At 40.0% G+C, this 13,722-nt stretch overlaps 1 protein-coding gene across 1 annotated transcript in view; it reads left to right on the top strand.

Annotated features, from left to right (window-relative positions):
* The window catches only part of LOC114549610 (RNA-binding Raly-like protein), a 66,699-nt gene that overhangs the window by 32,335 nt on the left and 20,642 nt on the right, over positions 1 to 13,722 (top strand). The window contains exon 2 of the mRNA XM_028569991.1: positions 12,195 to 12,468. Coding sequence (XP_028425792.1) covers positions 12,213 to 12,468 — 256 coding nt within the window. The 5' untranslated portion in view covers positions 12,195 to 12,212. The remainder of the gene's footprint in view (positions 1 to 12,194; positions 12,469 to 13,722) is intronic.

The raw sequence follows: 13,722 nt of genomic DNA on the forward strand, positions 1-13,722 counted from the left end.
ACTTCATGAAGCATGATGACGGCTTCATTGCCCAGGGAGGCCCTTAAGGGTTCCCTTGGGCTCCAACTACCAAACGCTTTAAAAAATCTGCAACTGTGCCTTGCAATTACTACTTGGAGAAAGTGATCGGTGGTTTATCTGGTTTAGAATAGGTACAATTAGAGCAATTACAACCTGCTGCATTTTTGTTTACATATTAAGAGACACAAAAAAATGGGGTATCAGCCCCTTCATCAAGCTTCTCTTATTGTTGCTGCAGTTTATCTTTATTCTGAATTATTTAGAAAGTAAGGGAACTCTTTAAAGAGTGTGGCTGTCAGCAAACATTTAGATGGTTTTAATTGTTCTTTACTGTTAAACTACAAACGCTGTGCTATTAAAGGGAAATTAAATGAGGGTGTGTGGGGGGTGCGTGATGAATTGTCTATATACAGAAAGAGAGGGTGGGAGCCATTTTTAATGGAGACACCATGAGATGCAACCAGCTAATTAAATGAAGCTGTTGAACATTAAATTTCCCACTCTAAGACATGTTATTTATTTCTTTATGCTCTTCTGCAAGACACTAAATTCACACCATGCATTAGTGAGAATATGAGATGTGTCATATTCTTAGTAGTGTTGTGGCTCTTCTGGGACCTGTGGGTTATTGAGATTCAACCCTTAGAAGCTGGTCCTGCTAAGTCTCCTTTGATTTTTGGGAACCATGCCCTTAACTACAAGAGGCTGCTTTGATATGCACATTTTAAATTGAAATCAAATGAATTGAACAGCCCTGCTATTGTCTCGAATCCCTCCATGCTTGCAAGAATATATTAGATTTTACACCTGTTTGTATAAAACTAAAGAGGGGGGGGTGACACGTGAATTGGTTATTCTTGGGATAGGCAAAGGCAACAATGTGTGCATGTTTGTATATTCTGAACTTCTGAACTTATTATCTTGTAGTCTATATGTTTTAGCTCATATTTATATATGTCTGCCTGTGTTTGGGAGGAATGAATGGAGGAGGCTGATAATAATGAACAAATTGAGTCCGCCACTAATGCATGGGATTTAAAATATGTTCCTACTGGACGACCAAAGACGTATCATGCGCACGATTCACAAAATGCAAAAGACAACTCCACTCATACAAACAGAGTTTTAACTTTTTAAGTTATTTGTGTCATTTAAGATAATTTGTCACATTCACATTTTTCCTTGTATATAGAATTTCCTCTTAGGTATGAATGAAAATCACGACGGTCCAGGCCTTTCATACAAGCCATGCACAGAAAGTCTGCCTTTCTCCACGGAGGAAACAAACTTTTGTGTGTGAATTATGAGTTTGAATACCAAATGAATTTGAAAAAAAAAACTACTAACTGTTATCTTAAGGACTATATCTTGACAGTATTTGCATCAACCAGTAACTCACCATTTCGTTACCACTTACTATTAACACAGTCACAGAGAAGATTTGATTTGCCACACCACTGTATTTCATGCAGGAATAAAAGAGCCATTAAAAGTCCTAATAACAACTAAAGTAATTTGGTGGTGAGTTATTTCAGCCTCTTTTGGTCAAAGGATGCATCAGATCTCAGTTAGCAGGGGAATATTGATTGAACAGGTGCAGAAAAAGAAACTGTAGAAAGTGATTTAGTCTGTAACAAGTATTTCTCTCAAGGCGTAACATTTTTCTCCAGCTAATTTCTTGAGATTACTGTGATGCACAAGGCAGCAAAGAGGTAAAATAGATCTACAGTAAGATCCACAGTGACTGGGATAAACCTCCAGGATCACCAATAATTCCCTAATTTACCTTAATGTGTGGCTGCAACCTCTAATGACGTATTCATTTGACTGATTGGTTCTCTGGCAGTTGTAATTGTCTTCAGCCAGGGGCTTTGTATTTCACACAGGCAAGGGACGGACTTTGTCTCAATTAGCTTTCGGTTTTATCTTCTTTCCCTTTCTCTACACCTCACACCTCAGTGGCGCTGACAGGGATGTTTGTACCCGCTATACACAGCGGCACTATCGGTTCAATCCTTGGCATGACTTTGAAGATTAGTCACCGAACCATGAAGAAGCTTTTGAAGTGTTGGGGATTATTTGAAGTTAGCTTTCTTTTCCTTGTCAATGCGTTACACAAATTTTCTGCTACCTTTGAACATTTAGCCAGGCAATAACAAACATAACATGATGGAGATTTGTATCATCAAAGTCCATCTGAGGGATGTTTCAAACCGATGTCTCCGGCATACGTATCCTACAGGTCCCTTCACGCAGAACTGTCACTGCTGTTTTCTGTGATTAACATCTTCTTCTTTGGGAGTTAACAGGAAAGGAAACTATGTGGATTCTTTCCTATTTTATATTTACACATTTTCACAATTTGTAGTCTTTAAGTGGCCCAACAAGTGGTTTGAGAAACTCTAATTGTGTAAAATGACTTACTTATGGCTCTGAAAACTAATAGTTCTGAGATGTTTATTCCTGTCTTGTGGAAAAGCGCTGAATGATTAGAATAAAGTTATCCTCCATTTTGCACTTGGCAGGGAAAGTGGCTATGAATAAAAATGAAAGTGACATTGGAAACAGCAAAGCAGGAAAACCTGCCCATCGACGCCTGATGGCCACACAAAGCAGAGCTTTGGCCAACTTTTCTTGGCCAACTCTCCATGTGTAGGTTGACTTTCCCTGGCTGCTTACCTCAATATGAAATTAATGAATTTCCGGTGACTTGATTGATCGTGTTGCTAGAGGTGTGAACGTGTGGTCGGGGCAGCTGCACTTCACAGCAGACGTGGTGCTACACCAGCAGCAGAAATGTGTACACAAACCCGAGGAGGGTGATGGGCAAGCGTCTTCTCGTCAAAAGGTTTTAGCGGCAGGCGGGGCTATGGGCAAGGGAAGCTGCTGCTAGGCGACACATACTGTAGGTCATGGCAAGGCTACAGATGGCCGACCAGCCCCTCTGTGTAACACCACCATACAGGGGCAATGCCAAAAATACCGTCTCTATAACCTCTTTGAAACTGACTCAAAACATAATACGAATAGTCCACAGTATGAGCAAAGTGCATAAACCTTGAAAAAAAAAAATGCTTTTTTTGATTACACTATGCAGATAATATTCCTGCTCTTCTGCATAATAACTCCGTAAACGAAACCTGTGAATTTTAAGGTCATTTAAATTCCACTGAGCTGTTGCCAAGCCTTTGAAGCCAAAAAAAATTGCCTTCCATCCTCTTACAAGCTATTGAGCACAGCGTGGCTCACAGGGGCGCCCATAAATAAGAAATATCCTTCTGCTGTTAATTGTGTGAGCTGAGAACAAGATTAAATGCAATGTCTCCTTCTCTGACAAAACACACTGATGTTTGGTTCCATGACTCTTTCAGATACAGAAGCCTGGGCTGCAGTTTGTTTTCAGTACAGTCAAATACTTTTTAAAGTGTATATTAATACTGCTAATGAAGAGTTGGAACTTTGTCTTACCGCTCCTGCAGAGTAGATGTTAATAAATGCTAATGTGCCCCTATTAAAAATTTGTCCCAGCTGCAGCTGCAACTTGGAGCGCTAATGATGACACATCAAGATTTAATGAGGAGAGCAGAACGGTCAACGGCCAAATACATTAGACTCACCAAATCAAAGCATGTCTCTACAGTATTTTAGCATGTTTAAACACTTTTCGGTTTCGGTTATGTCATTTTACATTTTTCATCAGTTTCTCCGTATACATTTTTAATGTAGTTTAGTGATTATTATTGGTTATAATGTAACTGCAACAGACAGGATATTAATTTGCAGAATTGCCATAGTAACAAGAGGCAACAAGTGGCAACAATCAGAACATTTCAATATTATTTGATTTATAGCAGCTATAATCACTATTTTTACAAATGGAAAAGGTATTCCGTAGTGATGAACCCACAGAGAATCATCACCAGACTCTATCCAGTTAATTGTTTTAGTTCTGACCTGCAACTTTACTATTTTCGTTTTGGCAGCAGACAGACAAAGTAAGTTTTGTATAATTTATTAATTATATATGTCAGTGTTGTGTTTACTGCTTGTTTCAGCTCCCCAAAATTTTCGGAAATTTAGTTGTTGCACGTTTAAAATTGATTAACACGGACGATTTGAGGTATACAGCTGGTATACAGTGTGCAGTAATATGTAGTTTGATACACTACATTTACATTTGTCTAAGTCCTAGTCCACACAAAGCCAGGTATTTTTGACCTCCCTCCTTCGTTCTTAAAAAAATGCCATCCACACAAGCACGGTTTCAAAATATCTCTTCCAAATAAAAACGCAAAAACACGTGAATGCAATGTCAAGAGCAAGCCAAAACAACAGGCGGCGATAGAACCCTAACCCTAAAGTCTTGTTGGCTGAGCAGAAGCCTGAAGAAAAACTATTACCGCAAGACTACCTGGCTGCAATGGCACATTGATCGCTCCGTAATGCATTGGGACGCCTCTGTTCCTCAATACAGTGGAAGAGTAACTGTACAATTATGTGTAAACATGTAAACAAAAATCCTGTTAGTGTGTTAGAACCAGTGCTATTGTGGCCACGTCACACAGCACACTCCCGTCTAGTGTTGAGATCATATATCGCAATCAACTCTCTCGCGCCACGCAGTTCAAGGTACGTATTACAGCTACTGTAGCCTTCGCGCTTTTTTCTGATGACGCCGGTCTCTAGCTCTTTTCAATATCCTTTTTCTTTTTCTGGGAGAAGAAGAAGACTCCTGTTCCTGAAATTTGGATTTTGAATACATGTGGTCCTCCATGTTTCCTTCTTCAAACTTGCCGGGGGCCGGGAAGCGACAATACCCATTAGCGGCATTAGCAGCACCTGTGAGTTTATCATGTGACAGCAAAAACGTGAAAGGCAGAGCAGTTTATCCTGTATGTCCCTTACCGGCTAATGTATTTCAAGATGGTGCATACAAACACAAATGTAACATTTCAAGCCAATAGGAATACTTTGAATTGATGGTGGTGGTAAATATTCATGAAAAGGACAAGTTTGTGAACGGGCAACACAGATTTTGAGAATGAACAACTAAAAACGTTACACACCGGACCTTTAACAAGCCAAAAACTTCACTCTAGTCTACAAGATCATTTTTGTTTTGACAGCATGCAAACTTGTGTATCTTTGCAGTTATTGTTTAAGTTACTCTTATAGTTACAATATTACTGCTGGTATCAATCTGTATATGATATAGGGTGATACAGGAGATAAGAGAATATTGTATCAGTCTGCAGCCCCTCAAGAAAGAGTTTACTGTAGCATATAACTTGAGCAAATTCAATAGGCATGAAAGTCTGAAAGTGAATGCAGTTTGCTACTTAAAAAGTGCAGAGCTTTACTTACACTTTATTCCCAGAGGAGTGTACTTCAGTTTACTTCGCGCTGCTACTCTTCTTCCTTTTGTGATCCTTCATTTACACTCCACCACGTCTCAAAGATAATAATTTGCATTCAGAACATCTAATAAGTGATGATGCATTACTATAACCAACAGAATATGCAGTAACCACCTTGCCACCCGACCTGTTTATATGTTGATTTTGTCCTAAAACAAAACAACATATGCCTGATGTGCTCATAAGCACTCTGATTGTGTTTGGTAGCTCAGAAACAGATATTAGAGATTGGTCTGATTGCCTATTTTGAGAAGATGGGGATATTCCGCTGCACTGGGCAGAGAAAGCTTTTAAGCATCCCATGGAGCTAAGTTCTATAGTGGAGAGGAAGCTTTCAAAACAATCATGCAGAGTGGGTTTTATGTCATAAAACACCCCGGTGCTTTCCTTACCGATCAAATTGGATTGAGAGCAGACAGAGATTGATCTATTTTGCGCTCAACAGCTCACTGTGTTTGACCAGATTAGTTTCAACTCTGTGCACCTGTGCCATGGAAAGAAATGAAATCTTGTCATTGCAGTTGAGGTGTTCCCCTGTCCATCACAAACAGCAGACTCCCCCCCTGGACAATAACAAATTCCATTCGTATATCATCTTCTGTGCCCCGGCACACAGGAGTTTCTCCCACCTCATTTTATCCAGTTTCCCCTCTGCAGGTGAATGAGGGCCAACTGAGAAATGGCTCCATTTGCATCTTAGCTAATTGTATCATTGCTGCAGGCTTTTTTTTTATATAGTTAATTTATTTTCTGAGAGCAGAGTTTGGAAGGAAGAAAAAAAGGTTGGAGCTGCAAAGCACATAGCCACTATTTGTAGTGAAATCAGGTTTGCTGCAGGTAAGAGAAGGCTGAGAAAGGCTGTGATAAAACGTATGAGGGACATATGTTATATGGTCCAGAGACCATAAATATACGGTAAACCATACAAGTAAAAAGTATTCTTAATAAGTATGTAAAAAAAAAAAACGGTTGTAAGAGATAAGATCAAACGTTATTGTCCATTCGCACGGAAATGTGTCTTGCTTCACATTCTCCAAACAATCTACAGAATAACATAAACATTTTTCTTTCCCGTGTCATGCACATTCATACATCCTATATCTAAACATGTATTAATTGTTATGATCACACAGTCACGGTGGGGGGATGTATGATCACAGTCTGTGAGTTAAATGTGGGCACAGTCCAAGGGTGGGGAGTTTAGTGCAGAGTTTTCTACATAGTGACCCACCACCTTAGAGCAGATCCGTAGTATCCTAGCTTTCAGTTGGACTGAGAGGCCACTGAACCCAACTGAGCCTCCGTTCTGCTGAATACTTTGCATGGTGGAGCAGAAGAATAGACTGAGTGTTTCCTCCCTGGCTCCAAATGACCTGAGCTTCCTTAAGAAATAAATCCTCTGTTGCACATGAAGTACACATAGTAGGTCAAGTTTTTGAACAAAGTATGTTATTAAGCTGTAACGTATAGCCCAAGCTCAATCTTATTCCCACTGCCATCAACGCCAGTAATGTAGCTCAGTAAAGTAAAAAAAAAACATACTGTTTACTTTTATTTTCAAACAGGACATGAACCTTGGTCTACTGGGTGAAAGTCCTGTGTTTGTTTGACCCATCCACCTTACTTCCTGCTCTGCTCCTGTCATATTTACTGCAGCCACTAGAGGACACCGCCACTGAAAACGTAAAAATGGATTTTGCTGCATGAACAAGCGACTTATGGGGGCGGTTTTCACAGAGGACAGTCTCATTCAGCCACTGTGGAGATCTCAATGTCTAAAGAAAAAAAAAGAAGAAAACTACAGTATCTTTTACCGCAAGGAACATTGGCTATATCAATCCAATGTTCACTCTTTTTTAGCTCTGATTTGGTCTCTATCATCTCATGAGAAACACATGTCTTTTCTGTTGTTTTTTTAGCTGCTAAATGCTCTAATATGTCAGTAAGCTAGTCACTAACTTTGTCAGGCTTGGTGCTGGATAGGGAGTATACAGTGTGTTTATCTGAGCTTTCATGCTGAAAGACCTGCCTGCATGGAAAAAGATTATGAAAGACCTTTCAGACTTTAATAGCTTGGGTTCTATGGTTGAGTATAGTATACAAAAGCACACAACCCTTGCCATCCCTTCACACTATTATAGGTTTAAAAAATAATCGCTCAGTTGTGATAGTCATAAATAGTGATGTTAATTCTGTAATTTATTTATGCTTTTACAGCGCTTCAAGCACCCTTGGCGGGCAAAATTAAAGTTGTTTTGCTTTTATTTTATTAAAAATGTGGGGAAAATTAGGTTTTTATCCCTCTATCGTGAATATTTAACACATTTTTCAAGGGACAGGCTAATCTGTGGATATGGCATTTAAGACCACTATCCTGTTTATATTCAATTACATTTATTTTCCCTTCAAATCAGACAAAATGTTGTGACTGCAGTTTGTCTTTGTGCAGTAGAACAGCTTCGCCTTCTGACCAAGCTTCACAAAAATGTATGGCTGGATGCAGCACAGAAATGCTCTGCAGCCTACAATACAAACAGTGGTATTGATTTACAAAATAGAGCGAATATATTTCCCGGTTTTGCCGTTGCTTTCACCAGCAGAGAGACACATTTTAAGACAAGATATAAATGGAAGGAATCCATGAAGCAATTATTCCACCTCTGCAGTACATGGCAGCAACACCATTGGAAAAGGTGTATCAGGGTAACTTTCTCTGTTCTGTCTCACTGAGCAGCTTCTTCAGCCTTTTCTCAAACCGTCAAGCTGCCTTGGCAACATTCAGAGCAGAGTGGCTGAGGCATGGCGGAGAGAAATGTACAATGGCGGAGTGGTAGGAAATTACAAAAGGAATCAATTCAATGAGTTCCCTCCCTCCATGAAAAAAATGTCTATAAATCAGGCAGGTGGCTAGACCCAAACAACAACCTTTTAAGAGCCTGTCTACCAAGGCACAATGCATTACAGAGCAAGGTACAACTCAGTAATATGGCTACTATTCTACTAAATAATTTCTTCTTTTTTTCCTCTCAACCCCTCTCCCAACCCAGCAGCGCTGTCAACCACACAAGCTTGGTGCTTTTCCTGCTGACCTTATCCATATTTCTTTATCATTGGCATGAAATCAAGATGCTTTTTTGTGGTGTATTAGAGGCCAGAATTTTCTGTAATGCCACAAGAGCAAAGTGTTTCATTCTAAAAGGAGACATCCACCTTTTGAAAAATGGGACACCTATTCTGACATGACCAAACTAGCATGAAAGTGAATATGAAGACATTTTGGTCTTTACCTACAAAAACGCAGTACTGTAGAAGCTGTAATCATTTTTAAAGAGCGGGCTTTTGAACACCAGGTCGTCCTTTTTTCCTTTTAAAGAAGCCGTTTGTAGAATGCATTTCTGGGATGAAGCTCTTCTTTGTGTTTTTTTTTCTTATAACAAATGTCAAGTCGGAACAATTATTATGCCAATTACACTCCCAGTGCCTATCACTTCCTGTGTTGTTTCCCCATGTTTCTCCTCATGACGCTATCACCTCATGGGATGAGAAGCTTAATGAAGGTTGTAAATAAACTAAATGGCAAGGTCAGCAGGAAAACCACTGATGGAATAAATTAGTGTCCTGCTCTAAAAAAAACAACAGAGACAACATGAAATATAACAGTAAGGAGCCGTAAAAAGGCTCTTTGACCGTTACCCACTCCTGATTTATCTGACGAGAGAGGCAATCTAATGCTCCTCCACTGATTTGTCATGTTCCCTGTGACCTGTCCATGGACATCAATATGGGATGGATCGTGGGCTTAAACTACCGTTAGGTGGCTATTGTGGGGCTCATTTGAGTTAGCACATGTATATGTGTGCGCTGGCACCACATTAATTTCCAGTGTCTGCTGCTGATAAATGTCAAGGCCATTTGAGAGATGGCGAGCAGCATTTATTCACACACACCCACGCGCAGAAACTAACACAAGCCAATGCAGCACCGTAAACAGCAAGTCGTCACACACGCACGCCCGTAGTGGATGTTATAGTGTATGTGATGTAATGCTAAAAACATGTGCTGCCAAGTGAAATAATATGTTTATCCATGTATGAGCAGCTGAATGTCTAGCATGATCTCAGTTTCAGGTGTAATGGATGCCTGAGAGAGAATAGCTCTCTCTGTAAATCACTTGGCTGCTCACACATTTCCTGGATGACTGGTCAGTTTCCTCATCATCTACTGTAGGTACAGGTACAGAGCGAGTGGCCTTATGATGGAATGTAAGCATCACTCAGTTTGTTAATTACATCATCTAGTCTTTTTTAACAGAATCTCTTGCCCTGCTATAATTAGCTAAATGAACCCATTTTAGTGTAGCACTTCACAATAAAACTACTTTGTGTAATTGTGGAGATTCTGAGGCCACACAGTGTCAAGTCAGGGAGGCTGAGCTGTAAGGATCTACAGCCTCTTGCAATCGGGAAATTAAGTTGGATCAAGGAAAAAGAGTGTGTGTGTGTGTGTGTGTGTGTGTGTGTGTGTGTGTGTGTGTGTGTGTGTGTGTGTGTGTGTGTGTGTGTGTGTGTGTGTGTGTGTGTGTGTGTGTGTGTCCAACAACATCAGTGTTACCTTGGTTACTAATCCTATTTACTCAGGATTGGATCCATTATTTAGGTTCTTCGTCTCAAGGCTGAGTAGTTGTTATCACCGTGTGTCAGGGACAGAGACTCAGAGGAGACAAATATTGAATATTCAGTGTTTTCTTCACAATATTTCACAGTATTTAATGCACAAGGTGTAATCCATTTTGGAATATAAACTGTAATCAAAACTGGGATGTTAAAACAAAATGATGCGTGTGCATAAAAAAAGAAATTCAAGGGGAAAAGCAAATAGAAATTTGTGGGATATATCTACATAGTTATCTACTTTATGCCTACTGTGATAAAATATAGACTTAGAAATAGTGCATCCTTTCGTTGGGATATATAATTTCTCTGATCCTGCAGCCTGCATACAATCATCTTGTATAAAAACATTTGGGTGAAGAAAAGGTCACTTAGAAATAATTGCAGGGGAGGCCTACAAAAGCTGAGGGTAATGTGTACTGATAACTTGACAGCACAAAAAGTCTGAATAAAACTGTAACATAAATTACAGCCTCCGCATTCTGTGAAACGACACACAAAGCATTAGGGATGCAACAATATGGGTATCGAGATAGCAAAGCTGTCCTTCCACTGGCAGCTACTGTATGTGGTTTCTCACGAAGCAGAGGAAACTGCTGTGCCATTCACATATTGTTGCTCCTTCTAATTCTCTCACTCAGCCATAGTAGAGTGGTAATATTTCAGCCATGCGAAAATGTGGCCTAGGTAAGCAGTTGACTGGCCGATGACCTTGTACATAAATGAAATAAGGTAAACCATCAACAAAAGCCTTCATCAACAATAAAGTGTCTATTTAAAATAAATTGATTTAGATTCAAACAGCAAATTCAAGTACATACATTGTGTGTATGGAGCCCTAAAGTGTTCAGTATTAAAGACAATATATAGGACATTGTGAAATAAACAATCAAATGAATAAATGTACCCTATAAATAAGTAAGTAATTTAAGAAATTATTAAAATGTTTGTTTGTTTTATTATCATTCTATTTTAATTTTTACATAATTCACTTTAAATACTATGTCAAAATTCCCTTTCCAAGTCTGTTTGTGACATTTTTATTTCATAATGTCACTTTTCATGACAGTGGAGTTGCCAGTCACATGCTCTCAGTAGGCTCAGCAACTGCCAGCTAGCCAACTAGCTAGCTCCTGTTGGCTAACCTTTAGAGTCACTACCTGCTCCGTACCCAAAACCCAATCCGTTTAGGGGCCTATCCCCTGACCAATGGGCTATCCTGACCCTCACCATCAATGCCTAACCTCAAGGCTCAAACATCTATGCACATGCGTAGACCAAATTGGTTTTTCGGTATGGGACACGCAGTCACAGACAGCACAGAGAAAGACTGTCTTTGCTCTTCAGAGTTGTGTGATTTCTCTTTGAAATCACAACACTGCTCACACCACACTCTGAATTAACCAGTTAACCCAAGCTTACAAACCAGCTTAGCTAGTTAGCTAGCTCAGTAGGTAGCATGTAAAGCCTTGTAAAGTTAATAAAAAAAAGAAGTTAGTTATTATTGTATTGTGTTGTGTTTATTTACAGCAGAAGCTAGTTGGCTCATTCAGAATTACTTTGACATTGTTGTTGCTCTAGCTAACAGGAGCTATCATGCTAAATGTGGTATGGTGACAGTTGTTGCTTTCTGTAGGCTACATGCTACCTAACGTTACCTCCCCATCTAACTAGCGTAACATGAGTTCAAAGTGAAGAGTCAATGTTAATGGAAGAAGTTAACTGGTTAATTAAACATTTTCTTGGCAGTAAATCACATAACTCTGAAGAGCAAAACCAGTCTTCTCTGTGGTTTCTCTAGCCAACAGAGTTAGCTACGTTAGTAAGCTACAGGGTGGTTGGTGGGCCTCCTGAGACGCTGACGGTATGTAATATGTAAATGAGAATGATAAAATTACATTTGTTTTTTTTGTTGAGTAGTTTAGCGGTTCATATATATTTTTCTAAATGATTATTTCATAATGTCTTATTGTCGATGTAATATCTTCAATTTGGGGTTCCATAGTGTTTAGCAGATTCAGCTGGAGTTAGCCTGCCCCAAACCTCTAAAGTTGTGTCCTCCCCTCCCCCTCTGTCTGTGTCCCAGGAGGGCAACTGGAGGAGAATGACTGGTAAACTCCAGACCAGCAACGTGACCAACAAGAATGACCCACGCTCCCTAAACTCCAGAGTCTTTATCGGCAACCTCAACACAGCCATCGTCAAGAAGACCGACATAGAGGTCATCTTCGCCAAGTACGGCAAGATAGTGGGTTGCTCTGTGCACAAAGGTTACGCCTTCGTACAGTATTTAAACGAGAGGAACGCCCGAGCAGCTGTGGCGGGAGAAAACGCCCGTATCATCGCTGGACAGCCTCTTGGTGAGTCTTTTTAGCTTTCTCTTGTTTTCTCTTTAGTGAGAACTTTTCTGTATTGCTTGCATTGCAGATTCCATCAGAAACTCATGAAGGGCAAGTAAGATACAGTCTACATGTCACTTCACAAAAAGAATATCTCATTGAAATACAGAATGTTTCATTAAAGCTTGTTCTTTGCTAGAGAAATGGATGGTCTCTCTCGGGAACACAAAATGCCTCGAACATCTCTCAGACTTTTAGTTTAGAACTTCCCTAGGCTCCTAAATGCTGAAGTGTCTTGTGTTTGTTGTCACACTTTTTTGGAGAAAATCCCTGGTGAATCCTGTAACTGATCCGCTAATGAATGTAAGCACAGTTTGATTTTAACATCTACCAGGCAGCAACTTGCAAAAAGTATGTCAAAGTTCCAGAGACACACTACTTAGAGCATTATATGTTAAGTGGCATTGGGATGCACCTACAGTATGCTGTGCAAGCATTGATTTTTCTACTGTGCACGCACTTTGTAACGTGTTGTTTTTTTGTGGATGTTGACTATGAAAGGTTTTAACTAGGGAACCTGGGGTCCAGAGTCGAAAGAGTGCAAATATCAGCTACACAGTTAAAAAATATCAGCGTGAGATGATTAAGGTAGCAATACATGATGAAAGTTAAGTGAGGGACTGGAATGGATTATTATGCGAATGTGGGATGGGTTGATATTTGGCATTTAGGCTCTGACCTTGTCACTCTCTACAGTGATACACCAATCTTACCCAGCTGAGATTGGGGAGTGATGATGATAACTTTGACCCAAAGGGAACAGAGATTTGAAACGTACAAGGGGACCCTAAGTTGGACATGGAGGTGTGGTAGAGAGCAACATCTTTGGTGTTTCAACCGGGTAATGTGTTCCAGGGAGTAAAGAGTGCAAAGGTGTCAGCATATTACAAATTAAAATGTATATAGTATGAGTTGATCTTTGCAGAGCTTTGCTTTTTCGCAGAGCTTTGCTTCCTGCAATGCCCAGCCTGTCCTGCTGCGTCCGCCGCATCCACCCATGCTCTGCAGTACCATGTTACATACCGCAACGCCTCAGTATGACACAATGTGCCCTGCTATTTGCCACTGTTCATCACACCCCCAACCGGCCCCGTCAGACACCGCCTACCAAGAGTCTTAAAAGGGAGTTTTTCCTCGCCACTGTCGCAACAGCCACTGCTAATGCTTGCTCTTGAGGGAATTACTGTAATTGTTTAGGTTTTGGAATTTATAGAC

The sequence above is a fragment of the Perca flavescens genome, chromosome 22 (assembly GCF_004354835.1).
Source record: "Perca flavescens isolate YP-PL-M2 chromosome 22, PFLA_1.0, whole genome shotgun sequence".
Taxonomy (NCBI): Eukaryota; Metazoa; Chordata; class Actinopteri; order Perciformes; family Percidae; genus Perca; species Perca flavescens.